Source organism: Pectinophora gossypiella, chromosome 26 (genome assembly GCF_024362695.1).
Source record: "Pectinophora gossypiella chromosome 26, ilPecGoss1.1, whole genome shotgun sequence".
NCBI classification, from domain to species: Eukaryota; Metazoa; Arthropoda; class Insecta; order Lepidoptera; family Gelechiidae; genus Pectinophora; species Pectinophora gossypiella.
In genome coordinates, this window is record NC_065429.1 from 6092445 (window position 1) to 6119627 (window position 27183).

The following is a 27183-nucleotide window of genomic DNA, read 5'->3' on the forward strand; positions in this document are numbered from 1 at the left end:
ATTGCACAGAACTAAAATTTCAACAATTGCAGCAATTTGCTCATGCAGCAATTTCTAAAATAAGAACAGTACTTAATGCATTTTTTTACAGTTGACGGTGTAACAAAAACCAAATTTGGTTTGTCCGTACACCGGCATTCGTTGCTAAAATTTGCAACATAATATCATGCTCGAACAAATACAATAAATAAAGAACATGTAGCTAGGAATTTATACACTTGCAAGCGAAGTAAACAAAAACTGGTTCGTTGCATCAGCTTCACTTCGCACATGCGGACTCGTGTAGTTTAGTGCTGAGGGCATATCTCCCTTTGCTTCTATTGGGGGGTTAAAAAGGCCGCATCGAAGCAATTCATTTAAAAAAGCAATGTTGCTATTTGACATTTGTTGATGTCGGTGCTGATTCCAGTACACCATCTAATTTTATTTTAAGTTATACCTGTCATTTTCTTATCCGCCGAAAAGGAAAGGGACGCGTAATCGACAGACATAAAAGTTATGGAACACACGTCAATTTTAGGCAGATTTGAAGACCCTCCCAAAATTGTATATTGGCCAATAATCCGAATTATAAAGTTGATAGCACACGTGAAACGGGTTGGATATCAGCGAGATGCCTATTTTACTCGCCCGGGTTATTCATTCATTTTAAAATTAACATACTTAAAGCACATAATAACGGGTTCTTACCGCGTTTAAATGGGGATATGAAAGATCAGTCATCCCGTGATCATGGCTCTTGCAACAGTGTCGAAATATCGGGAGTCTCATATCCCCATTTAAACGCGGTAAGAACCCGTTATTATGTGCTTTAATTAAAATTAACAGTTGTCAATATTCCGTCCCTTTCCTTTTCGGTGGTTTAAATAATGATGGGTATAACTTAAAATAAATATAGGACGTGTCTGAAGGAGTCGGATCCATTGCACACTTATTTTTGTACGTGCAAATATCAAATAGCAATATTGCTTTTATAGATGAATAGCTTCGATGTCGCTTGTTAGTAGCACGACTAACCGCCGCGTTTACCCGCCCGTCTCTACCATTTAGACAAAGTATGTTCAACCGTGGGATATCGTGTAAAGGGAATTACGAGAAATTGTAGTATTAAAAGCTAATCTATTTGAGATACACATCTGTAGCATTGTTCTTTCATACAGATGTCGTGAAAAAAAAAACTTTAAAAGTTTGTAATCATAGACAACTGAGCTTTTACCGACTTCGAAGGAGATTCGTTTCGGTCCACGCGCAATTTCATCATCATCAGCCCATTAACGTCCCCACTGCTGGGGCACGGGCCTTCCCTATGGATGGATAGGGAGATCGGGCCTTAAACCATCACGCGGGCCCAGTGCGGATTGATGGTTATTAACGACTGCTAATGCAGCCGGGACCAACGGCTTAACGTGCCTTCCGAAGCACGGAGGAGCTCGAGATGAAAACTTTTTTTTGTGGTCACCCATCCTATGACCGGCCTTTGCGAAAGTTGCTTAACTTCAACAATCGCAGACCGAGCGCGTTTACCGCTGCGCCACCGAGCTCCTCAGAACGCGCAATTTAAAAGAACATATCTTAAGCTCACGCCTATATTCCCAATTGGGGGAGTCAGAGTAAGTAAGTAAGTACCCACACCTCACCGAGCTTTCTGTTAGATCAACGTGATAGGTGAGCCGTATCGTCGTCTATAATGGTCGAGCCAACTGTCTTCTTATATCGTGTGGGTTGTGCGGAGTACCAACCTCATCAACCCTGTCAGGGTTACTATTGAGCCGCCAAAGGCCCCTGACGTGACTCATGTAACGACTACGTATTTACATCAGTAAGTAGTAACCGGGACCAACGGCTTAACGTGCTTGCTTCTATGCTGTTCTGGGAGCAAATAAAAAACATAGAAAACGTTCAGCTGCTAGTCTTCCCGGCCATGTCGTAAAAACCGACAGAGGGATTGTGTCCTTTAACATGATGGGCTAATGTTATGGGCGATAGGCTGATCCCTTATCACCATAAGGTTCATCATATCCAGCTTTCGACATCGTATCAACAGTGGCTGCAAGTTGTCTTTGATTACTTGTGGCTCTGCACACCCCATTAGGGATTACGGGCGTGAGTTTATGTATGTATGTATGGGACTTCTGGATCTGAACTCATTGGTGCAAGTCCGGTACCGGGATTCGAACCGACGCTTCCCTGTTGAGAAGCAAGCCAATTTACCACATGACCACAGTGACTTCATTCTAGTATACCTACTGTATTTCCCATAACTTATTGAATCCATGTCACAAGATATTAATCTATTCGCACGACCTGCTCACGCCCCTAAGTGGTATAGCGTGATGATTTAATGCCTATTGTTTTTTTTTTGCTTCTTTTTTTAATTAGATGAGAATTCTTGTTTTATGCCTGATTGATATCTTGTATTGAACTGAAGACTTCAAGTGTAATTTAATGTTTCAACTGTTTTGTGTTTTGGTACGAATCCTAGCATGCAAACAAATAATAATAATAAAATAAATAAAAATAATTTTATTTTTCTCCAGTATTTTACAATATTAAACAATCAATAAAAATAATAATAAAAAAAAAAAATAAAATTTCACGGCGCATTGGCGCTTCTGCACTGTAAAGTCGTGAAATATAAATAAATAATAAAAAAATGCATATAAAAACATTGCACTGTATTTTTTAATATATTTTTTTAATATAGCTTATATCTTGTTTTTCTTGTTCACTTGATTGTGCATGCTGTGACTACTTGAAATTGAGCTGGCTCTTAATCTTTTTTTATTGTCTGTAACTTTGCATAATTTTATTTTAAATGTTATAATTATATTTAAAATAATTAAGTGTTACAAAAAACAGTTGTCATTGCTTAAAAACTAGATATTAATTACACTTAAAGTTAGTCAAAGAGCCCGCCTCGGAGCCTACCCGACTCAAATGTACCCATCACGCTGGCCGCGTTGCCACGTTGGATGACCAGCGAGATGTGCTGAGCCAGGTATGATCCGGAGCGGGAGTCGCCACCACGATCTCGCAGACGTCGCCCTAGTTCTTTAACGAACTTTTTAGCTTCCTCGCACCATGGTCCACCCGTCTCCACCGCAAAAGGGACAAACGAATATTGCTGCTGCAAGTCAGCGTACTTAATTCCCTTTTGCCTTGCAGCATTTTCAGCGGCGGAACCTGCCTTCCTCATAGTGTGTGGGGTGTGGGATGCTGCAAAAGTAACTGATTCTGAATACTACTGACAGTTACTGCTGCCCTCTGTCAGGTTCCAGGTTACAGTCCCTGTGACTTGATCCTTCCGCCCTGCAATGCCGTACCGATGGCTCCCATCTCCGCCTCTGCAACCGATGAACCGCATCGACCCTAGTGGGCCGATATAGCGTATATGTTATATTATGTGTTCAGCATAAAACGAACAGCCATATCTACTTTTATATTAACCACAAAACCGCAAAAAAGTACGTGAGAAAAAACTTCGCGGCCATTTTAAAAATAGCAGAGAAAAACAAAGGACTCAAAACATGTATGTTTCGTTTTTATTTTTTATTTTTACCTGTGCTCGTTAAGGCATATTTCACGTAGTAGGCTCTTAAGGCGATGATCGCGTTTTTAACTTCTTTCAAGTCTTTTTTAAGGTGACTTCATCCCTAGTGTCCGGGTTATTGAGCTGCTATAGGTCCCTGACATGAGTCATATAACAACTACATACATACTTATTTAAGTAAGTAAATAGTACCCGGGACTCAATGCTTAATGTGCTCTTCTATTTAATGCGGGTTATATCGCCGCCTGCGAAGACGGGCGCGGCACGGGCTGGGTTACGGTAGGCGAAGTTCATCCCTCCGTGAGGCCGGTCAAATCCGGTGTTGCCGCCGGCAAGTCTGTCCACCAGGTAAGACCCTGTTGAGGGAGGCCCGGTGAGCGACTCCAGTCAGACGGTAAGTGTCTGGTGAGAGTAGGTGGCCGGTGAGCTTGACCCGAAGTTTCCGGAGTCAGCTCGAGCCGGCGGGGTCAATCCAGTGAAGTCAAACAGGTGAGTCCGCCGGCAAGGCCGAAACCGTCAACAATGACGGTTGGGTAGGTATCCTCGTCGAGCTCCTCCACATCAGCCAGCTCGCGATGATACGGCTTCCAGCCGGAGGGCGCGCGTGGTATGAACCCAGATTTCGTAGGTGCACGAAGTCTGACTCGTCCGCGCGCGCGAACATCCAAGTCGAGAGCCTGGAGATGAACTTATCCAAGGTCTCGACTTTTAGGTCCCTCCGAATTATTTCGTTGCGGAAGAATCTCGGCGCGTCCGCGATGGTGCGCAACGCCTTGGACTGCTGTGCCCGCAGTCTTTGGCGATGGGTCTCAGAGACCAATGCGTACCACGCGGGGGCGGCATAGGTAAGCCGTGTCCTGATGTACGCTTTATACACGCCGAGCTTCATGCGCAACGGGAGACTAGAGCAAAGAATGGGCCGGAGCAGAGCAGTGGCAGCACCTGCCTGTCCGATCACATTCCTCGCATGCTGGGCCATGGTGAGGTGGCGGTCTATGGTCACACCCAAGTATTTAGCCTGCGAGGACCACCCGATCTCCTCATCATGCAGCGTCAGATTCGGAGAGTGTAGCCGACCACGTCCTACAATGATCGCTTGGGTTTTCCCCACGTTCACCGTCAATCTCCAAGAGGGCATCGAAGGCTGACTCGTCCGCGCGCGCGAAATCTTCTTATTAGAATCTAATACAATGTCGATACCGCGTTCTAATAGACTACTAACGCCATCTATTGGAGTGCTGCATGTACTAATTTTATAGTTTAGTTTTATAGCGGCGCTCCCCGTTTGTGAATCAAGCGTAGAAGTCTTTGCCTTAAGAAATATCCCAACAAAACTGTGTTGAATCTCGCATAGTCTTTTATGCCGGGTCCTTGTTTAATTACCCGCCCTTCTGAGAACCAGTCCACATACTTTGTATGCTTACCTACTCATTGTTCATTAGTACTTAAATAACGACAACCTCTGTGGTACAGTGGTTGAGCGCTGGGCTCACGGTCCGGAGGTCCCGGGTTCGAATTCCGATGCGGGACATATCACAAAAGTCACTTTGCCCATACAACCATGTCTTACGTATTTTTTTTTCTTGATGATTAATGAAATGATGAAAGGTGATGACGATGAATGATGAAACCTAAGCCCCCACCGTAGCAGACTCCTACTCCGAACCCCAAACGAATGAACTCAAAAGTCCGCATAAACCTTCGAGTTATGAAACGGATTGTTGTCACGAAACGAAAATCTGTTTTCGTTACACTTTATTTATTGCATATTCCGATATAATAACACTGTCGCGAATGTTTTCCGACTAACTTAATGCGATCATTAACCACAAAACACCACTTCGTATTAATTATTTAGATTATTCAATGAAAAAAGCAACTGTCCCGTTCCCGCCAAAAAGCCGACGTCAGCTGGGCTAACTTTGTAATGTCGCTGTCAGTTTTGAGCATATCTGGTTTTATTATACCATGGTTACACTGACAAGAGCGTGGCTCTTAAATTAGTGATGATGTGAAGTTTACACTAATTTAGTTACCGTCATATCATAGAGAACATTTGGTATCGCCTGAGGCTATAACAGTATTAAAACACGTATAATACGATAACCTTATTAAATGTTCACCTCTATAATGTTATCCGTATAAAAAACTAAAATAGATCTTCGTAATTATTTTGTAATCTGTGCAGCGCTCCAGGCCATACAAATTCTAATTCAAAATATCTCTTTCAGACCACCTTACACCATAATACTTTTTTTTCTTTTTTGTTTTGGTTTTCCCCGAAGGGTAAGGCAAAGGGAACTATGCCCATACAGCCATGTCTTACGTATTTTTTTTCTTGATGATTAATGAAATGATGAAAGGTGATGATGATGAAACCTAAGCCCCCACACTCGGAGCAGACTCATACTCCGAACCCCAAACGAATTAACTAAAAAAAAAATAGCACTATCGCGAATGTTTTCCGTCTAACTTAATGCGATCATTAACCACAAAAACCACTTCGTATTAATTATTTAGATTATTCAATGAAGAAAGCAAAAAGCTTTGAAAGTTTTCAGGTCGTAGGTTCGAATCCAGTACAGGCCTAAACCAATCATTGTCGAACTTGTTTTCGAATTCATGTTTGGATCATAAATGAGCGGTGACGGAAAACATCGGGAGGAAACCCACATTCCCGAGAAATGCATTTTCGGAGGTATGTGACCTAACCTGTATTGGGCTGGTTTTCCCTTCACGGGTTGGAAGGTCAGACAGGCAGTCGCTTCTGTAAAATACCTGTCAAATCTTCAGGTTAGGTAAGCGGACCCTGTGGAAAGCAAGATGATGATGAGGTATACATTTTGCGAAGACCCTAGCAGATCACTCGCTTTGTATGGGTTTCCGATGTTTCCGAGGTGTCGTAAGGACCCTTATAAAACTGAGTTTAATATTCAAAGTGTGTTGTACAGAATCACGGTCGATCAATTATGTTCGACTCAATGCGTGACTGGCGACCCGGGAATGTTTCCAAAGGGCGAATGTTCCTGTTGTAAAGCCTCTTTAGGCAATGGCGGCCATAGGGCGCTGCCATACCAGCCTTATTATCCCTGGTGTCAGGGTTATGATTGAGCCGCCAAAGGCCCCTGACATGACTCGTGTCACGACTAAGTACATACTTCATCAGTAAGTAGTAACCAGGACCAACGGCTTAAAGCCTATTATTATTATTTGAAAATTGTGAGGGTCGGACTGAAAAACAGCCCTATTGTGACCTAAATCCCTACATTTAAAAATCCTCCTCTAGACCGATCCGTTCGAAGAGATCCAACATCTTTTTGGGAGAAAGCTCCATGACTACCTTGGGCTTAAAGCCTAGGTAAAAAGAAAAACTTTTTAAGTAAGTACAAAACTTTTGCGCATTTTTACTGCCGGGAAAATTCCCACTTTGGGAATATTCCTGGGAACGGCACGTCACTAGTTGTGGCACATTAGACTTCATAAGTTAAGTTCATTTGTAACCTTTGAAGTCAACATGATAATCAAGTGTTCTTCCAACTTGGTTACTACATAGCTCGGGCATAGAATAAGCAACTCTCCGCTCCCCACCAGCGGCTGAGCTAGGTTTACCTCACCCCCTCGGTCTTACTTTAGTCTTCAATCGTATGGGCGTCAGACGTCATACACACAGATGCGCGTGTACGATAACGTCAGTGTGTAGTGTCTGTGTAAAACGAGGTGTTTTGTGTGAAATATCCGGGATGTTTACCGAGTTTCCTCACAATGTTTTTCATACACGAATTCGAAAAACATTGGTTTAGGACTCTGCTGGGAATTGACCCTGCGAACTCACATTGAGAGTCTACTGGGCTGCCACGTCTCTATCACTGTTCACGACTCTATCATCATCACTAAGAGCCACGCTCTTGTCGGTGTAGCATTCTCCATGCTATTTTTTTACCCCGCAGTACTCTGTCTGGCGCGAGTGGGATGGCGCTTAGAATAGTCTATTTCAAAGCCGTACTAGGACTCCTGTCCTCCGCCTCTGAATAGTACTGACAGTTACTGCTGCTCTCTGTCAGGTTACAGTCTCCGTAACTCGCCTCTTCCGTCCTGCATTGCCTTACTAATGGTTCCCATCAGTATCCAAGGGTTTTACGTTACACCCCTGTAGGTCACTATCCGAACTCGGCCACCATGTCACTCCGGCCTATTGAAGTAAGAGGCGCCCACCCCCGCGGTAAGGACGCGCCGAACAGGAATAGCCCCAGTGGAGGGCAGAGAAGATGACTCTCCCCCTGGGGCCGGGGTAATGGTCTTCATGAAACGAAACCAAAGGTACTATCATTTTACTGGTTACGGACGCCGTCCGTGGTCCAGTGGTTGAGCATTGGGCTCACGATCCGGAGGTCCCGGGTTCGAATCCCGGTGGGGATATATCACAAAAATCACTTTGTGATCCCTAGTTTGGTTAGGACATTACAGGCTGATCACCTGATTGTCCAATAAGTAAGATGATCCGTGCTTCGGAAGGCACGTTAAGCCGTTGGTCCCGGTTACTACTTGCTGATGTAAGTAAGTAGTCGTTACATGAGCCATGTCAGGGGCTTTTGGCGGCTCAATTATAACCCTGACACCAGGGTTGATGAGGTTGGTAATTCACTTCACAACCCACACGATAGAAGAAGATTTGACTGTATCCCGAATGGGGTAGTCAGAGGTACATCCATCGCGAGATGAACTAAGTACCCACACCTCACCGAGCTTTCTGTTAGACCAACGTGATAGGTGGTTACTTTATAAAAATGTTTCTTTAAAAACATTTCTCATGTAATCTGACTCATATCACGCGTCATTATACGAAGCCCACGCGTGGGCTGTGGCCTTAGGCTTCCCAAAAAGGACATACAGCCTCCGTAAAAATATAATTATATGAAATAATACCCTATTCTTTGTGTATAAAGCGTATAATCGGTTGAAATACTCTGGTTGGTAATGTATGAAGAGATAACAAAAGTTAATTTAGATTTCTGATCCAGTATGAGCGATAGTGTGGTAGCTCAGTGGGACGAAATGCTCGACTCTTCCTGTGAGGTCGCAGGTTCGAATTTAGTGCCAACTTAAACCGAAGATTTTCGAATTTGCTTTCGAATTCATATTTGGATTATAAATGATTAAGTACTTAAGTACCACGTGTTTAGCGATGAAGGAAACTATCGTGAGGAAACCCACATACCCGAGAAATACGTTTCGGAGGTAAGTATGTGATCTAACCTGTATTGGGCTAGGAGTCACATTGGTAACGTCCTTACCAAACAATGGGCACACACAATGATTCCGACACTGTCTCCACTGGGAATCGAACCTGGACCTCCAGCTCGTGAGCCCTACACTCTAACCACTAGACCATGAATGCTGTTAAATAATTTACCTAGGTAAAAAAAACTTTTTATCGCTCATCGCTGTCGCTAACACTAGAGTAAGGGTTTTGCTTGATAATGCAATAGTTGTATAAAGGTTGGTCAACCCACACTTCCTACCCACATAGTAGAACTAAAGATATTCATGTTAAAGAACTAATCATAAATGTAATTTTTCAAATGAGACACATTCTATTCACATTCGTAAACTCACGCCTATTTCCCATCGATGTAAGCAGAGACTATGGAATTCCATTTGCTTCGATCCTGACACACTTCTCTTGCTTCCTCCACATTCACCAATCGCTTCATACAAACCGGTTCAGAGTAGATCGTAAACCATGGAAATGCCCTTAGAAAAGATTTAGTACGATCTACCCTTCTTCTGGCAAGAGGGAAACCATTTAGCGCGGAAGGCAAGAGGGTAACCACTGCCCTATTTTTCCCTAAAAACGTAGCATGGAAAATGCTGCACCGACAAGAGCGTGGCTCTTAAATTGATGATGTGACTCTTCTTCTAATATCGTGGAGGTTGTGAGATGGATTACCAACCTCATCAACCCTGGTGGCAGGGTTACTATAGAGCCGCCAAAGGCCTCTGACATGGCTCATGTAACGACTACGTACTTACATCAGTAAGCAGTAACCGGGACCAACGGCTTAACGTGCCTTCCGGACCACGGATCATCTTACTTTCGGACAATCGGGTGAGCCTGCAATGTCCCCACCGGGATTCGAACGCAATGACATCCAAAAGACAAAGAATCCAAGGCATTTAGATTCATAGTCAGTTGTGTGATTCAGAAGATATAAGTGATTGCAAATTTCGTAAATTTTCCGCCACCCACGCTATAGACGCGAAGAGTGACCTGATTGAAGCCGTTATGTATCTTTATATGGACATCATATATGACGATGATTAGTCACTAACGGCCTCTGTGGTCCAGTGGTTGAGCGTTAGGCTCACGATCCGGAGGTCCCGGGTTCGAATCCCGATGGTGACATATCACAAAAAATCACACTGTGATCTCTAGTTTGGTTCGGCCGTTACAGGCCGATCACCTGATTGTCCGAAAATAAGATGATCCGTGCTTCGGAAGGCACGTTAAGCCGTTGGTCCCGGTTACTAGTACGTAGTCGTTATATGGGCCTTTGGCGGCTCAATAATAACCCGTGACACCATTGTTGGTAATCCACCACACAACTCATACGATAGAAGAAGATTGCGAAAAAATTAAGCGCTTTTATTGAATCGATACTGTTGCACAGTGGGTTCATTGTACCTTGTTAGTGTGTTTTTTTGCCAACTGTGATCGACCCTGGCACAGTGGGCTGCTAAAAAACCGATGACGGGCCTCTGTCGTATTGAGCATCGACTTACCACTTACTAGACCTGAAGTTTTTTTTTTATATTACAGTATTTTAACAGCTTCTCTCTCCCTAAGATTGACTGGTAGAAATAGCTATTTACCAATAAGGCCGCTTATTGTACTATTTGTAATTGTTATTTGTTCTTGTGTGTTCCTATACAGAACGACATAGTTGCTGTTTGTGATTAAGCTCTAAAAAATAAAAAAAAATGCAAGCCGAGGTGTCTAGTACACAGTTGGTCTATATCCCGTCGGATCGTGACCGACCCACTGTGCAGTTTGATCAGCAGGAGTGCGACGCGACAAAAATTGTGTTTTTTGCCAGTTTTTAAAGAGTAACTGTCATTTAATTGATGTAAAAAAGCCTTTTGCACGTCTTTAATGTCAATTGGACAGTAAAAGCATGTTTAGGAGACTGTCACAGCCTCCGTGGTCTAGTGGTTAGAGCGTTAGGCTCACGATCTGGAGGTCCAGGTTCGATTCCCGATGGGGACATTGTCGAAATCGCTTTGTGATACTGTCCTTTGTTTGGTAAGGACTTTTCAGGCTTGAATCACCTGATTGTTCGAAAAAGTAAGATGATTCCGTGCTTCGGAGGGCACGTTAAGCCGTTGGTCCCGGCAATTGGCCGTAAAAACACCTCCACCAGGCCGCATTGGAGCAGCGTGGTGGAGTATGCTCCATATAGATTTAAGTATACAACTCCTGACTTGCAGAGCCTGGAAGAACGCCGGGATCAGAGAGATGTGATATTTTTGTATAAAATTTTACATAATCGAGTAGAATCTCCATACCTTTTAAGCAAAATCTCACTTAGCTGTCCAAGAGCCAACCTCCGTTTGTCAATTAGACCAACATTCGTCTTGCCACGTTTCCGTACTAATTTCACTAGTAACCGCTTTATTAGACGTTCTTGCCATGTTTTTAATTCTAAATTTAACGATGTAGACATTTTCCCCCTTAACTTTCAGAAATTTGCTTCCTCTATCAAAAGAAAAAAAAAAACTTAATAGGTAGAAAAAACAACATAAAAAATAGATAAGTAATTTAAAAGAAGAAATTGTAAAATCTTTACGTTAGAGCACTATACGCTTGTCATAAATTTTCGTCTTTATTGCTTTTCTTTGAATACCCAATAGCAGGTATTATTCTTTGGTGAAAACTTGATTGGCTATTGTACTACATATATGTGTTATATTTATAATGTGTTATAAAAGCTGCATGTTTTCCTTAAATAAATAAAATAAAATAAATAAATACCCCCTCCGGTTGATTGAGGGGAGGCCTGTGCCCAGCAGTGGGACGTGTATAGGCAGTTTATGTTTATGTAGGAGACCGTACCTTTATAAAAAAAGAAGTGTATAGTTCTCCCACTCTTCGAAAGCTATGTTTTAAGTCCAATGTAATACGGGGCGAGCCTATTGCCAGTAACCGGACACAAAAAATAATAAATAAAAATAAAAAATAATAATAAATAATATAATAATAAATGAGGAGCTCGGTGGCGCAGCGGTTAACGCGCTCGGTCTGCGATTGTTGAAGTAAAGCAACTTTCGCAAAGGCCAGTCATTAGATGGGTGACCACAAAAAAAGTTTTCATCTCGAGCTCCTCCATGCTTCGGAAGGCACGTTAAGCCGTTGGTCCCGGCTGCATTAGCAGTCTGGGCCCGCGTGATGGTTTAAGGCCCGATCTCCCTACCCATCCATAGGGAAGGCCCGTGCCCCAGCAGTGGGGACGTTAATGGGCTGATGATGATGAATAAATAATAATAATTTATAGTATTTATTACTTTATACAAGATGTTGCACTGTCCCGCACCAAATTGTAATAATGTTTCCTATCCACTGGTTGCCTGGAAGAAATTGCTGCTTAGCAATAAGGCCGCCAGATTGTACTGTATCTATCATCATCTGTGTTAATTTGTTTTGTATGTTGTGTGCAATAAAGTATATTTGATTTGATTTGAAAAAATATATTTATCATTATCTCCCTAGCATGCACAGTTTTTCACAGGGTGCCCTGAAGATTTTTCAAATCCGGTTTATACAGAAGCGACTGCCTGTCTGTCCTACTCGCGAATGGAAAACCAGCCCAATACAGGTTAGGTCACATACCTCCGAAAATGCATTGCTCGGGAATGTGGGTTTCCTTACGATGTTATCCTTTACCGCTGACGTGATAATCATTTATGATCCAAACATGAATTCGAAAACAAATTCGACAATCATTGGTTTAGGCCTATGTTGGATACTTATCTAACCTGAAGATTTTCAAATCCGGTTTTTACAGAAGCGACTGCCTGTCTGACTTACCCGCGAAGGGAAACCAGCCCAATAGAGGTTAGGTCACATACCGCCGAAAATGCATTTCTCGGGAATGTGGGTTTCCTCACGATGTTTTCCTTCACCGCTGACGTGATAATCATTTATGATCCAAACATGAATTCGAAAACAAATTCGACAATATTGGTTTAGGCATATACTGGATTCGAAACTGCGACCTCAAAGTGAGAGGCAAGCGTTCTACCAACTAGGCTACTAGACAAAGTTTTATTGAATCGATTGATAATTTGATCACATTGCGCATGGTATCCCGACTGACCAATCAATAATTCATTTTTAAAATTAACAATTGTCAATCATCCGTCCCTTTCATTTTCAGTGGATAAGAAAATGACAGGTATTATGACGAAACAGAGAATCTTTTAGACATAATTAAATAGAAGTGAGACGCACACACGCACGCATACACGCACACACACACACGCACACACGCTCGCACACACACAAGCATTTATAAATTTGATATTTTCTTTTTAAGAAATATTTCATGATTTAGTCTAACAATTTAAAAAAAAAAAACTTAACTTAATTTTTCTTAATTTTTTTTATATTTTGTTATTTTTTCTTGACCATGACTTTTTGGGGGTGGAGGCCTGGAGTCCTAAAACACAGGGTATCCTAGTTTAGGCTCCAGCCTCTACAAATATTGTATTTTTGTATGTAATTATGTATCCATGTGTTTTATAATTTGTAGAGGAAATAAAGATTTTACTTACTTACTTACTTACTTACAGGTATAACTGGAAATAAAATTAGGAGGTGTTTGCAGGAATCGGGGCCAATAACGACCTCCGTGGTCCAGTGGTTGAGCGTTGTGCTCACGATCCGGAGGTCTCGGGTTCGATTCCCGGTGGGGACATATCACAAAAGTTACTTTGTGTTCCCTAGTTTGGTTAGGACATTACTGGCTGATCACCAGATTGTCCGACAGTAAGATGATCCGTGCTTCGGAAGGCACGTTAAGCCGTCGGTCCCGGTTACTACTTACTGATGTAAGTACGTAGTCGTTACATGAGTCATGTCAGGGGCCTTTGGCGGTTCAATAGTAACCCTGACACCAGGGTTGATGCGGCTGGTATTCCTCACAACCTACACGATAGAAGAAGAAGGGACCAATAAGTATGTAAGTACTACTGTTATTAATGAAGTTTTTTGACACCAGGTTATAGTACTCTGCCCACTGTGTGTGGGTGGAAGGTTACTTTAGGTCAACCTTTGTTAGTGAATAAACAGATTAAGTAGGTACTTAATTAAATACATAAAGCCACGCCTGTGTGGCCAACTGGGTGGGCAGAGCGAAGACGATTTGCAAATTATTTTGATACGAAGTCCTAAGGTGGACATGACGAGCCGTATGGTGATAGATGATCAGCTGATCGGCCATATAATGGTCCATATTAATTATACCTCTACATTGCGGTTAATTAGCTTCTGTGTGAAGTTATGTGTGTGTGTGTGTGTGTGTAGGAGAGAGAGGTAAGGTCTTTGCGTGTGTGTGTGTGTGTGTGTATGTGGGTGTGTGTGTATGTGTGTGTGTGTGTGTATGTGGGTGTGTGTGTGTGTATGTGTGTGTGTGTGTGTGTGTGTGTGTGTTGTTAGAACTTCGTATCAAAAGTGGCTGCAAAAGTTGTCTTGTGATTATTAGTGGCTCTGCCGACCCCGTTAGGGTTGACCGGCAACGAGTTTATGTTTGTTGAATTTTTTTTTATTGTTGTATGAACGCGTTATACTCTTGCCAATTTGTATGGTTCTCATACAGAATGGTTCGTTGAACTGTTTGTCAAATGTAACGGAACTATCGTCTTCATAAATGTTTATTTAAATAATTAATGCGAATATTCATGTGCGATTAGTTATGGACTTATGGTGTAAATACTACATAGTATAAAACAAAGTCGTTTTTTCTGTCCCTATATCCCTATGTATTAGAGGAGCTCGGTGGCGCAGCGGTAAACGCGCTCGGTCTGCGATTGTTGAAGTTAAGCAACTTTCGCAAAGGCCGGTCATAGGATGGGTGACCACAAAAAAAAAGTTTTCATCTCGAACTCCTCCGTGCTTCGGAAGGCACGTTAAGCCGTTGGTCCCGGCTGCATTAGCAGTCGTTAATAACCACCAATCCGCACTGGGTCCGCGTGGTGGTTTAAGGCCCGATCTCCCTATCCATCCATCCATAGGGAAGGCCCGTGCTCCAGCAGTGGGGACGTTAATGGGCTGGGATGATCCTTATGTAGGTACGCTTAAATCTTTACAACTAGGCAACGGATTTTAATAGATGGAGTGATTCAAGAGGAAAGTTTATATGTATAAGAACATCCATGAAATAGTGGAGAAATACTGTTATTTCTGAGGTTTTTAATGTGGTGTCGTAAATAATTTCATTTTTTCCCCAGCATTGCACCCGAGCGAAGCCGGGGCGGGTCGCTAGTATTCCAATATAACATTCACAAAGTTCACGACTATATCCCAATTGGGGTAGTCAGAGGTACATTCATCGCAAGATGAACTAAGTACCCACAGCTCACCGAGCTTTCTGTTAGACCAATGGTGATAGGTGAGCCGTATCGCCGTCTATAATGATCGCGGCAACTGTATTGAAAACTGTATTTAAGATCTTCAACAAGTTTATCTATGACAATTACGTTAAATAAATGATTCTGATTTCTGAAATTTATGACAGTTTGATGTGTATTACCAACCTCATCAACCATGGTGATCAACCATGGTGGTGTCAGGGTTACTATTGAGCCGCCAAAGGCCCCTGACATGGCTCGTGTAACGATTACTCACTTACATCAGTAAATAGTAACCGGGACCAACGGCTTAACGTGCCTTCCGCCGACGCACGGATCGTCTTACTTTCGGACAATCAGGTGATCAGCCTGTAATGTCCTAACCAAACTAGGGATCACAAAGTGGTGTTTGTGATATGTCCCCACCGGGATTCGAACCTAGGACCTCTAGATAGTGAGCCCAATGCTCAACCACTGGACCACAGAGGCCGTTAAGCGTTACATAACATTGTTATTTGTAATTATTTCTTTTTATTTTGGTGCAATAAAGTGTATTTGTATTGTATTGTTTTTAAATTATTTACCTTTTTGTATTTTACATATTCTCGCAAATAAATTCTTCTTCTATCGTGTGGATTGTGAGGTGAATTACCAACCCCATCAACCCTGGTGCCAGGGTTATTACTGAGCCGCCATAGGCCCCTGACATGACTCTTGTAACGACTACGTACTTACATCAGTAAGTAATAACCGGCAAATACTTAAATTGATTTGATTTGATTCGTATTGTGTTGTGAAAAAAGTAACACTCAAAAGTTGTAAAATCGTGGCCGCAATTATTTCATATTGGGCCCAAATTTTCCGGCCTGAATGGTTATTGTACTGATACTGTGTTATACTGGCCAACTTAGGTCGAATTAGATTTGGTTCGCCAATAAAAATAGTGAACCAAAAGATTGATTCGTTTCGGTAAAGAACCAGTTAGTTTTGGACGTGATGTCACGGCGCACCCTGTATAGTCCACACAATTATCTCTTTCTTACTGTGCCGCTAAAAGCCTCTGACATGGCTCATGTAACGACTATTCAATTCCAAATTCCAAAATATCTTTATTCAGTTGGTAACATAGTTACACTTTGAATCGTCAATTTTTACATAACGAACGTCTTATCCGCCTAAAACTACTGCAGCTTCTCACAACCTGTGTAGCCGGGGAAAAGAAGCTGCAAGGAAAACCTCGGCACAGGGCCCTAGACGTTCTTTAAAAAAAAATCATAAAATATTGGTAGAATAGAATATAAACATAAAGATTGGATTGGTAGGTGGTAAATAAACATAAATAATTAACTTGCATCAGTAAGTAGTAACTGGGACCAACGGCTTAACGTCGCTTGCGAAGCATGGATTATCTTACTTTCGGGCCATCTGGTGATCAGCCTGTAATGTCCTAAACAAGCTAGGGATCATAAAGTGATTTTCGTGATATGTCCCCACCGGGATTCAAAATCGGAACCTCCGGCTCGTGAGCACAACGCTCAACCACTGGACCACACAGGCCGTTGTTGTGGATATAGGCGTGTGGTTATGAACATACGCGTTAGGCAGAGAAGAGCGGAGATGTGCGGAGAAGAGCGGACATGTGCGGAGAAGAGCGGAGATGTGCGGAGAAGAGCGGAGATGTGCGAAGAAGAGCGGAGTTGTGCGAAATTGACCAATCACAGCGTTCGGGAGAGCGAAAAACGAAGACGCTCTGTCACTCTCTCCCTCACGGTGATTGGTCGATTCCTACACATCTCCGGTCAGCTCCGCGTCAATGGAAACGCAGCCTTACGTGTATGTGTGAGCGGGACACATACATTACACGCCTATTTCCGCAGCAACGGCCCCTGTGGTCCAGTGGTTGAGCGTCGTGCTCACGAGCTGGAGGTTCCAGGTTCGAATCCCGGTGGGGACATCACGAAAATCACTTTGTGATCCTTAGTTTGGTTAGGACATACAGGCTGATCACCTGATTGTCCATAAGATGATACGTGCTTCGCAAGCCACGTTAAGCCGGTGGTCCCGGTTGCTACTTACTGATGAAAGTTAGTAGTCGTTAGAGAGCCATGTCAGGGACCTTTGGCGACTTAGTAATCCTTGTCAGGATTGATAGGGTTGGTAATCTACGTCACAATCCATATGATAGAAGAATGGTTGTACAGTCATGAGCAATATAATGTACCCACTTTAGGACTCTGTCGCACTAACATATTTGACATTTAGTGAGACTTACAGGTCAATTTGTCAAAAAAGTTAATGTGACATGGTACCAAAGTGTATACATATTAATGCTCGTGACCGTAAGTTATTGATTTTTAAGCACTTACCTTTTCCATAAACAGCTTGAAGTAAACTTAAACACAGCAGCAACTTGAAACCCGCCATTTTCTTTATTTCACTATATTATCACTTGACACTTAAATCACTTTGATCTGAAACAAAAAAAGATCGTGTTTTAGTTTTGTTATTAACGAAATGTGAGTCCTAGTAACTTGAATAAATAATTGAATTATTATTATTATTTGTATGTCGTTTCCATATCTCGGGTCTATGGAGTCCCGGACTTTTGAAAGACGTGCGTGGGGCCGAAGCCAACACATACACGTAGAGGCCCATTCATCATCATCATCAGCCCATTAACGTCCCCACTGCTGGGGCACGGGCCTTCCCTATGGATGGATAGGGAGATCGGGCCTTAAACCATCACGCGGGCCCAGTGCGGATTGATGGTTATTAACGACTGCTAATGCAGCCGGGACCAACGGCTTAACGTGTCTTCCGAAGCACGGAGGAGCTCGAGATAAAAACTTTTTTTTTGTGGTCACCCATCCAATGACCGGGCTTTGCGAAATTTGCTTAACTCCAACAATCGCAGACCGAGCGCGTTTACCGCTGCGCCACCGAGCTCTTCTAGAGGCCCATTAAGACAGTTTAATCTAAATATGGTGTGACACCAACCGGCGATTATCCCTGTATACACTATGGGGGTGCACCCAAAGACAATCCCCGGTTCGTGTAGGTCTATTGCAGTTTATGGGAACAAAGGGGACTGGGCTGGGCATAGAATAAGGAATAATAGTGCATAGTGTATTAATAGTGTAATGGAAACGTAGACAAGTTGTCAAACAAGTCAATACACGCAGCTAAAATGCGCCGCTTGTCCGTGCACAGCTTGCGCCGCGTGGCCGTGCACAGCATGCGCCGCGTGGCCGTGCATAGCATTCGCCGCGTGGCCGTGCATAGCATGGGCCACGGTACGCCCGCGCCTTTTGTGCTAGACGTATAAAATACCTTTCAAGAGCACCCCAGGGATTGTCTAACACGATAAGTCATTATGATTTAGGTTTTACACAATTGAGCTCTAAACAGTCGTTAGGAGACCTTATAATGACTTTTTTATCGCAAATTATACCCAAAGGTACGTGAAGGTAGCGACTTCGTAACAAATAGTGTCAAAGAGTAGGCTACATAACATAACATAACAAATACTTTATTGCACAAACAGGAAAAAACAAAATACAAAACAAACGAGAAATAGAATTAGTACAATAGGCGGCCTTATTGCTAAGTAGCAATCTCTCCACTACTTTCCATACAAGCAAAATAGATAGCGCTGTACAGATTTAACACGATTTTCTTCTATCATGTGGGTTGTGAGGTGGATTACCAACCTCATCACCCATGGTGTCAGGGTTACTATTGAGCCGCCAAAGGCCCCTGACATGGCTCATGTAACGACTACATACTTACATCAGTAAGTAGTAACCGGGAACGGCTTAACGTGCCCTCCGAAGCACGGATCGTCTTACTTTTAGACAATCAGTTGATCAGCCTGTAATGTCCTAACCAAACTAGGGATCACAATGTGATTTTTGTGATATGTCCCCACCGGGATTCGAACTCAGGATCTCCAGATCGTGAGCCCAAAGCTCAACCACTGGACCACGGAGGCTGTTTAACAATACATAAACTTACGACTTTATCCCAATTGGGGTAGCCAGAGGTACCATCGCAAGATCAGAATCAGAATCATTTATTCAACGTAATTATCATGGATAAACTTGTTGAAGGTCAATGTAACATTTTTGAATTTACGTCATTTCGCAAGGTGTTATGGCTGAGGAGAAGAAATGACAAGAAACTGCACATTACAAGTTATTTAATAACTAGAGGAACACATTCAATACCAGACATTTTTATCATTTAGGTAATCATTAATCTTATAATAAGCTTATTTATATAAAGTAAGCTACACGTGAGCTTTAAATTTATTCTCTGACAAATTTAAAATATTACCTGGTATTTTATTGTATAAACCCCATAACCCCAAAAAAGATGAATTTAATTTACTTAATCTAGAATTTTGAATAGCGATTTTATTTTTATTCCTTGTATTGTAAGTAGGTATGCCTTTCACAGATGAACTAAGTACCGACACCTCACCGAGCTTTCTGTTCGATCAGCGTGATAGGTGAGCCGTATCGCCGTCTGTAATGGTCGAGACAACTGTGTTAGTGAAACTGCACGAGACAAATGGTGCAAGTTCCTCGAATCTGCTCCGCACCACCCAAATCCCCTGGTAGTTGCGGCTTCCGAGTACATTCCGCTTAGGGACGGTACTGAAAAGTATCGGCGCCCGAAGGACGTAATATACGATCCCGACGACCCGATTACTCTAGCCATAGAGGCAGCCAATCAGCTCGCGACACCAAACACTTCAGAGCCCCGATATCGACCCCGCCGGCGTGGTCGACGATTTTCCTCATTCAGCGCTTATCGCTATCGACCTACTAGGGTCGATTAATTCTTTCAAATATTTTTCCTCTCAGACGACGCCCTGAGCCGAGGTTCGCGCCCAACTGGGCACCCTCAGGCCTGTTGTCTTAAACGTTGTACCGGGTGAGAGCCTTCAGCGCTCCCCATTTGTCCGGTCAAGTAGTAAATGCCATCTGCGGCTAATCTACAATAAATCACGTCAAAAAAAAAAAAAAAAAAAGGTGCAAGTTCGGTACCGGCGTTCGAACCGGCGATTCCCGTTTAAGGAGCCAGCCGGTACACCACAGGACCACAGTGAGCTTTAATTTTAAATAATATTTTATTAAAACTAAAACCGTTTTATGTTTATGTGGACAGTATTTCTATTAAGTTAATCTGAGGTTATATCGAGTTGAACTTTTAATATAAACTGGCAGTAATATCTACTATAAAGTTTAATTTTATTTGACCATATAGAGCGTAGTTCTTATTGCATCTGTCGCCTGTGTAAAGGTCTCAGGTTTGAGTCATGGTTATGCTATTTATTTAGCTTAGGGCTGGATGTGTTTACAGGGTGTTAGTGACATCGTAACGAAAACTTTGAGGGATGATTCAGACCATGATTCTGAGTTGATATCAAGTGGAATTTTCCGTCGCACCCACCCGCGAAGGGAAACCCAAAATAAATAAACAAGATATTTAGAAATGAATTAAAAGCTTTGTGCAAAAGTCAATATTGTAAATATGAAAATAAAGACCATGGTCTATTAGCTCAGTTGTTAGTGCAGCTGCATGTTGTACAAATAGTACCGGATTCGATGCCCAGCTGAGTAAACGGTTGTAAATATAGACAGCCTTTTAATGTCCTACTTCTGGGCACGAGCCAGTTTTTATTGTAGGGATATTGTTGTTAATCATCTCTGTAGCGTTTTTAGACAGAAATCTAAAATAACCCCTTTTTTACATTGGTCAATAGCCAATAGCCGCGGGCGCGGCTCCGCGGCGCTACCAACACCATTCTGAGTGTGTTTGCTGATAAGTGGGACTCCCCATTGCTGCGCCGATGGGTGAAGCTCCACCTCTCTTAAGTTTTCATTTGCTCTGTTTTATACTAACCCTAGCTTTAAGTTTGCATTGTTACTAACATCTATGGACCTGTGTCTGAAAATAAATAATTTGAATTTGAATAACCCGACAGAATTAAGTCGACAGCACACGTCGAACGTGATGCATATCAGCGAGATGCCTATTTTATTCGCTGGGGTTATTCATTGATTTTAAAATTAATAGTTTTCAACCATCCGTCTCGTTCCTTTTCGGCGGATAAGGAAAAATATATTAAATAATAATATAAAAAAATGTTGCTTGATATTAGGATAACATTATATTATATAGAATTATGTGGTTACCTATATTGCATCTATTTATTTTGATCAGAATAATAAATATTCATATTCTGTGGCGCTTGAGTTGCTTATTATTAGGTATTTTGTGTGTACTATTTATATAAGTAGGTATATAGGTATATAGGTTAGGCATGTATTTATTGGTAAGTTGTACTTATAGTTTGTACCCATAAGCCATCTTTGGGCGCATCAGCGTCGTGCCGACTAGGAGTCGAAGTGGTCGCCATGGCCGAAATCGGTCGGAGAGAGATCAGTTTGTACCCGCAATCTTTCAATTTTTACATCTTCCCCCACCTTATTTTCTCGGTGGAGCTCGGTGGCGCAGCGGTAAACGCGCTCGGTTTGCGATTGTTGAAGTAAAGCAACTTTCGCAGAGGCCGGTCATAGGATGGGTGACCACAAAAAAAAAAGTTTTCATCTCGAGCTCCTCCGTGCTTCGGAAGGCACGTTAAGCCGTTGGTCCCGGCTGCATTAGCAGTCGTTAATAACCACCAATCCGCACTGGGCCCGCGTGGTGGTTTAAGGCCCGATCTCCCTATCCATCCATAGGGAAGGCCCGTGCCCCATCAGTGGGGACGTTAATGGGCTGGTGATGATGATGATGATGATTTTAGTTTAAAATACACTAAAATACTTATAGTTGAGTACTTGACTCCCGGTCAATCCGAGTCGCAGTATAACCCGACCGCGTTACGAAGCACCACGCGCTAATATACGTAAAAAGACGATGCGTACTTTCTTAATTTGACACGATTTTAATGAATGTATATACCGCTGTGTACGAATGTATAGCTAAACAAGCGCCAAGTTTTCGCCGCATTTTTGTATCATGCGCCGTATCTACGGTAGTGGTAAATGATTTAACTACTTGCCCGGACAAATGGGGAGCGCTGAGAGCTCTGACCCGGTACAGGTATTCCCATGGCATGTATTGCTTCGGTGGAGTGATATGGTCTGATATTTCTCCTTAAGTACACTTAATGGTAATACATGGTACCGTATAGCTCAGTGCACGGTCGGTCGGCTGCCCATCAGAGCGTGCCGGTTCGATTCCCGCTCATTAGTAATTCGAATTAATTATTTTACTGTACACTGACCTAGGAGTTTCATGCTTGGATGCTTATTTATTTTTTAAAGTTATCTGGAATGTTCCATGGTGTTTGTCATCACAGATATTACCGAGAGCCTTCAGCGCTCCCCATTTGTCCGGCCAAGTAGTTAATGCCATCTGCGGCAAATCTGCAATAAGTCACGTCAAAAAAAAAGTCATCACAGATAAGGTACAATCAAAGAGCAAAAGTGCAGTCACTGACCCCAGCGAATTATTTGTAAACAGTGGTGAAATTATGAACCATTCATTATCACTAATTTCAGAGCCACGCACTTGTCGGTGCAGCTATATCCATGCTACTTTTTAGGGACAAATAGGGCAGTGGTTTCCCTCTTGCCTTCCGCCCCGCAGTACTCTGAACCATTAGTAGTCATAATTATAAAATTTATGTTTTTGTACGTGTTTTTGGTCTATTACAGAAACGACATGTAACCAGGAGGTTTTAAGTGCAACCAGTTAATTTATTACTTTGCAAGAAACTGATTGGACTTTTGCACCTTATCGTATGTGTCATAACATTGTAGGTATATAAAAGTATGATTATTAATAAAAAAAGGAAGAAAATAAAATATAATATATATTAATTATGGTTATATTATTAAGACATATTAAATAATTATTTTGTATATTACCTATATATATTTTGTTAGGTTGATCACCTGATTATCGGAAAGTAAGATGCTCTGTGCTTCGGAAGGCACGTTAGAAAGCGCCTGCAGGAAAAGTTACATGAGCCATGTCAGGGGCTTTGGCGACTGATGAGGTTGGTAATCTCCACCTCACAACCACGATAGAAGATTATTATTATTACCACATATCACACATCCTAATCCCGAAAATTTCGGGATTTCGCCGGATTGATATCTCCAATCCCGCGGGATCTCGAATTTGCAATCTCGAGACGGGATTGTGTTCTCTAACTACATCTCTGTGGTCCTGAGCTATGAGCTTACAAAATGAAGTAATAATACCTCGTTCAACAGTTTAAAGGTCAGCCAGTTTTTTTTAAACTTAGCTTCATCATTGACCTTACAATGATAAAATCTGAGAATTGTTTGACTAAACAATACAAATAGATATACTTACAAAACACAATTCAATCTTGAATTCACGACGGCCATTATCGTACGTAACGTTATGTACGTATAGTATAGAGTATTTATTACTTATATTAACTTTAGTTTTACTTTTAGGTATATTTTTTTTTATTGTACCATCCCGCATCCAAGTTGTTTGTAAATGTTTGTTTCCTTTTGGTGGTTGCCTGGAAGAAATTGCTCTAGAGCAATAAGGCCGCCCAAATTGTACTGTATTCATGTGTTATGTCTGATTGTTGAAATTTTAGTTCTGTGCAATAAAGTATATTTGATTTGATTTGATTAACAGGGGGGTTAAAATGGCCACATCGAAGCAATTCATCTTGGAAAGCAATATTGCAATTTGACATTTGCGCATGTAAAAGTAAGTGCGCAATGCAAACAAAATGTCAAATAGCAATATTGCTTTCTTAGATGAATTGCTTCGATGTGGCCATTTTAACCCCCAAGTTCTATATTCAGTGCTGGTTTCAGTTGGTGCCGATTCCAGTACCTACGCACCATCTAATTTTATTTCAAGTTATACCTGTCATTTTCTTATCCGCCGAAAAGGAAAGGGACATTTATGGAATTCAAATTCAAATTCAAAAATATCTTTATTCAGTAGCTAACATAGTTACACTTTGAATCGTCAATTTTTACATAACGAACGCCTCATCCGCCTAAAACTACTGCAGCTTCTCACAACCTGTATAGCCGGGGAAAAGAAGCTACAAGAAAAACCTCGGCGCAGGGCCTTAGACGTTCTTTAAAAAAAAATCGGAACCATAACACATCGGCGGAAAGTCGCCAGTATGTTGGTATTCTGCAGACTGCACTTCGGGGAGTGTGCCCGCGATCTACACGAGCTCATTCCACCATCCCCCTTTTATCTTCGGACTTCCAGACAGGTTTCATCCCTATTTCCCGCTTTGGGAACATTCCTGGCAATAAAAAGGCGCTAAACTTATGTAAAAAGAGCTATTTAATGAATGAATGAATGAATGAATTTAAACGTCTTATTCAATTCAATTCAAAATCTTTATTTTCAGACTATTGTCCATATCTCGTAATAACTAAGCGAACTCCACTCCCACAGACAAACCGAGGAATTGGTTTCGTGGGATTTTATTGTAACATAATTTTATGTATTTTTTTATGAAAAATAAACATTTTACTTACTTACTTACTTACTATATTACTTAACCTTTAGCTGATAACACCAGAGTACAAAAAAGAACAATTTAAAAAACAAAAGCAGTTTTATTTACTATTAAAAAGGTTTCACGCATTCCTACTTTTGGAACAATCCAGGCAATGGCATATTACTGGTTGGTACTACCTATCTAACATATCTACCTATAATTATACAGCCTATAAACCTATAGCCTTCATAAGACCTTAAAGCGTATAATTTTAACATCGTTTCTAAGTTTTCCGCATCAAATGTACATCCAAAATCACTTTTCGAATTAAAAAACTTAAGGAATTTAACAAACGACATGAAAAAATTCAACTTAGTATGCGTTAAGCTTTGTTATCAACTCAATAACTTAACATAACCTTAAAACAAGTTGAAATACTAACTTACCTAAAAAGCACCTTTGAACATATCCAATGACAACCTCAAAATTGACAGCTGTTAACACAAAATAGCGGTGGATTGACAAATACAAAACTTTTTTACACTTAAAACATTTGTAATTACGGAATAATTGTTTTTATTTTAAAATTTTGGTTGCGCGACGCGACCGACCGGTTGTGAAGTTGGACGAAGACTGGCATGGCTTGCTTGAGAATTGTAAAGCTGCGTGCGCATGAGCATAGGACGTTCACCCATGTTGGAAAAGGAGGGTTTGATGACTGATTTTTACTTTAACACTAGTTGCTGTTGCCGATGTTTGTACGGTCACGAGCATTAATATGTATACACTTTGGTACCATGTCACATTAACTTTTTTAACAAATTAAAATGTAAGTCTCACTAAATGTCAAATATGTTAGTGCGACAGAGTCCTAAAGTGGTTACATAATATTGCTCATGACTGTACATGTTTCAAACTCGCGGAAAAATAACGATCACAGTACAGTAATGATAAGGTTGGTTTTTGTTTTAATTCTGTCATGATTGATGAATGACTGCTAGCTGTAACATCGTCGTTGATGTAAGTAAGTGCTCTCCACTTCGTCCCTATTTCAAGATTGTCTGTCTTACAACCTATGTGCCTCAAGTCCAAATCTGGGAGGTTAAAAAGGCCACATCATCATCATCAGCCCATTAACGTCCCCGCTGCTGGGGCACGGGCCTTCCCTATAGATGGATAGGGAGATCGGGCCTTAAACCACCACGCGGGCCCAGTGCGGATTGGTGGTTATTAACGACTGCTAATGCAGCCGGGACTTACGGCTTAACGTGCCTTCCGAAGCACGGAGGAGCTCGAGATGAAAACTTTTTTGTTTTGTGTTCACCCATCCTATGACCGGCCTTTGCGAAAGTTGCTTAACTTCAACAATCGCAGACCGAGCGCGTTTACCGCTGCGCCACCGAGCTCCTCAAAAAGGCCACATCAAAGCCTTTTATCTAAGAAAGCAATATTGCTATTTGACATTTGTTTGCATTGCGCACTTACTTTTACATATGCAAATGTCAAATTGAAAATCTGTAAGATTTACACCGTTTTTCATACAATCTGTTTAGGTACTTTGTAGAAAAACTTAAAGTTCAGTCAATTAGTTAATGCGATTTGCGACAAATCTACAATAAGTCACATTCAAAAAAATATAGAAAAACTTAAAGATAAAATTTTAATATTACTTAAAAATACATTACTTCTTAGTAATATTATCATCATCATCAATTTAAGAGCCACGCTCTTGTCGGTGCAGCATTTCCATGCTACTTTTTTAGGGAACAATAGGGCAGTGGTTTCCCTTTTTCCTTCCGCCCCGCAGTACTCTGTCTGACGCAAGTGGGATGGCGCCCAGAGTAGTCTATTACAAAGCCATACTAGGACTCCTGTCCTCCGCCTCTGAATAGTACTGACGGTTACTGCTGCCCTCTGTCAGGTTCCAGGTTACAGTCTCTGTGACTTGTCCCTTCCTTTCTGCAATGCCGTACCGATGGCTCCCCTCTTCGCCTCTGCAACCGTTGAGGTCTTCACCCGTATCCCTGGGCAAGGGTTAGAACCCTTTATACCCCGTAGGTCTGGGTCCCTATTCGAACTCAGCCACCATCTCACTCCGGCCTACTGAAGTAAGAAACGCCCACCCCCGCGGCAAGGACGCGCCGAACAGAAATACCTACCTCTACCTTGCCACCTATCTCGGATTTATTCGAATTCATGTTTGTTTTTGTTATTATCACTTCAAATGCCGACGCTGTTTGTTGTTCTACCCCGTGGGGGCCCATCTGTGATTTTCAATATCGCATAAATTATTCTACTCAGCCTGTAATCCCTGACAGGGTGGGTTTTAAGTTTACGCGATTATCATTATAATTAAGACACATAATAAAGGGTTCTTATTGCGTTTAAATCAGGGATATGAGACTCCCGATATTGCGACACTCATATCCCCCATATCATTCATATCCCTGATTTAAACGCGATAAGAACCCGTTATTAC

At 41.8% G+C, this 27183-nt stretch overlaps 1 protein-coding gene across 3 annotated transcripts in view; it reads right to left on the minus strand.

Moving 5' to 3' along the window:
• The window catches only part of LOC126378458 (uncharacterized), a 240106-nt gene extending 214780 nt beyond the window's left edge, over positions 1 to 25326 (minus strand). For all 3 annotated transcript variants that reach the window (XR_007568080.1, XR_007568079.1, XM_050026833.1), the window contains exons 1-2: positions 25151 to 25326; positions 17539 to 17643 (exon numbers count right to left, since the gene is read on the minus strand). Coding sequence is in view for 1 of the 3 variants with exons in the window: in XM_050026833.1 (XP_049882790.1) it covers positions 17539 to 17596 (58 nt within the window). In the remaining 2 variants the exon portion in view is untranslated. The remainder of the gene's footprint in view (positions 1 to 17538; positions 17644 to 25150) is intronic.
• Between the last annotated feature and the right edge of the window lie 1857 nt (positions 25327 to 27183).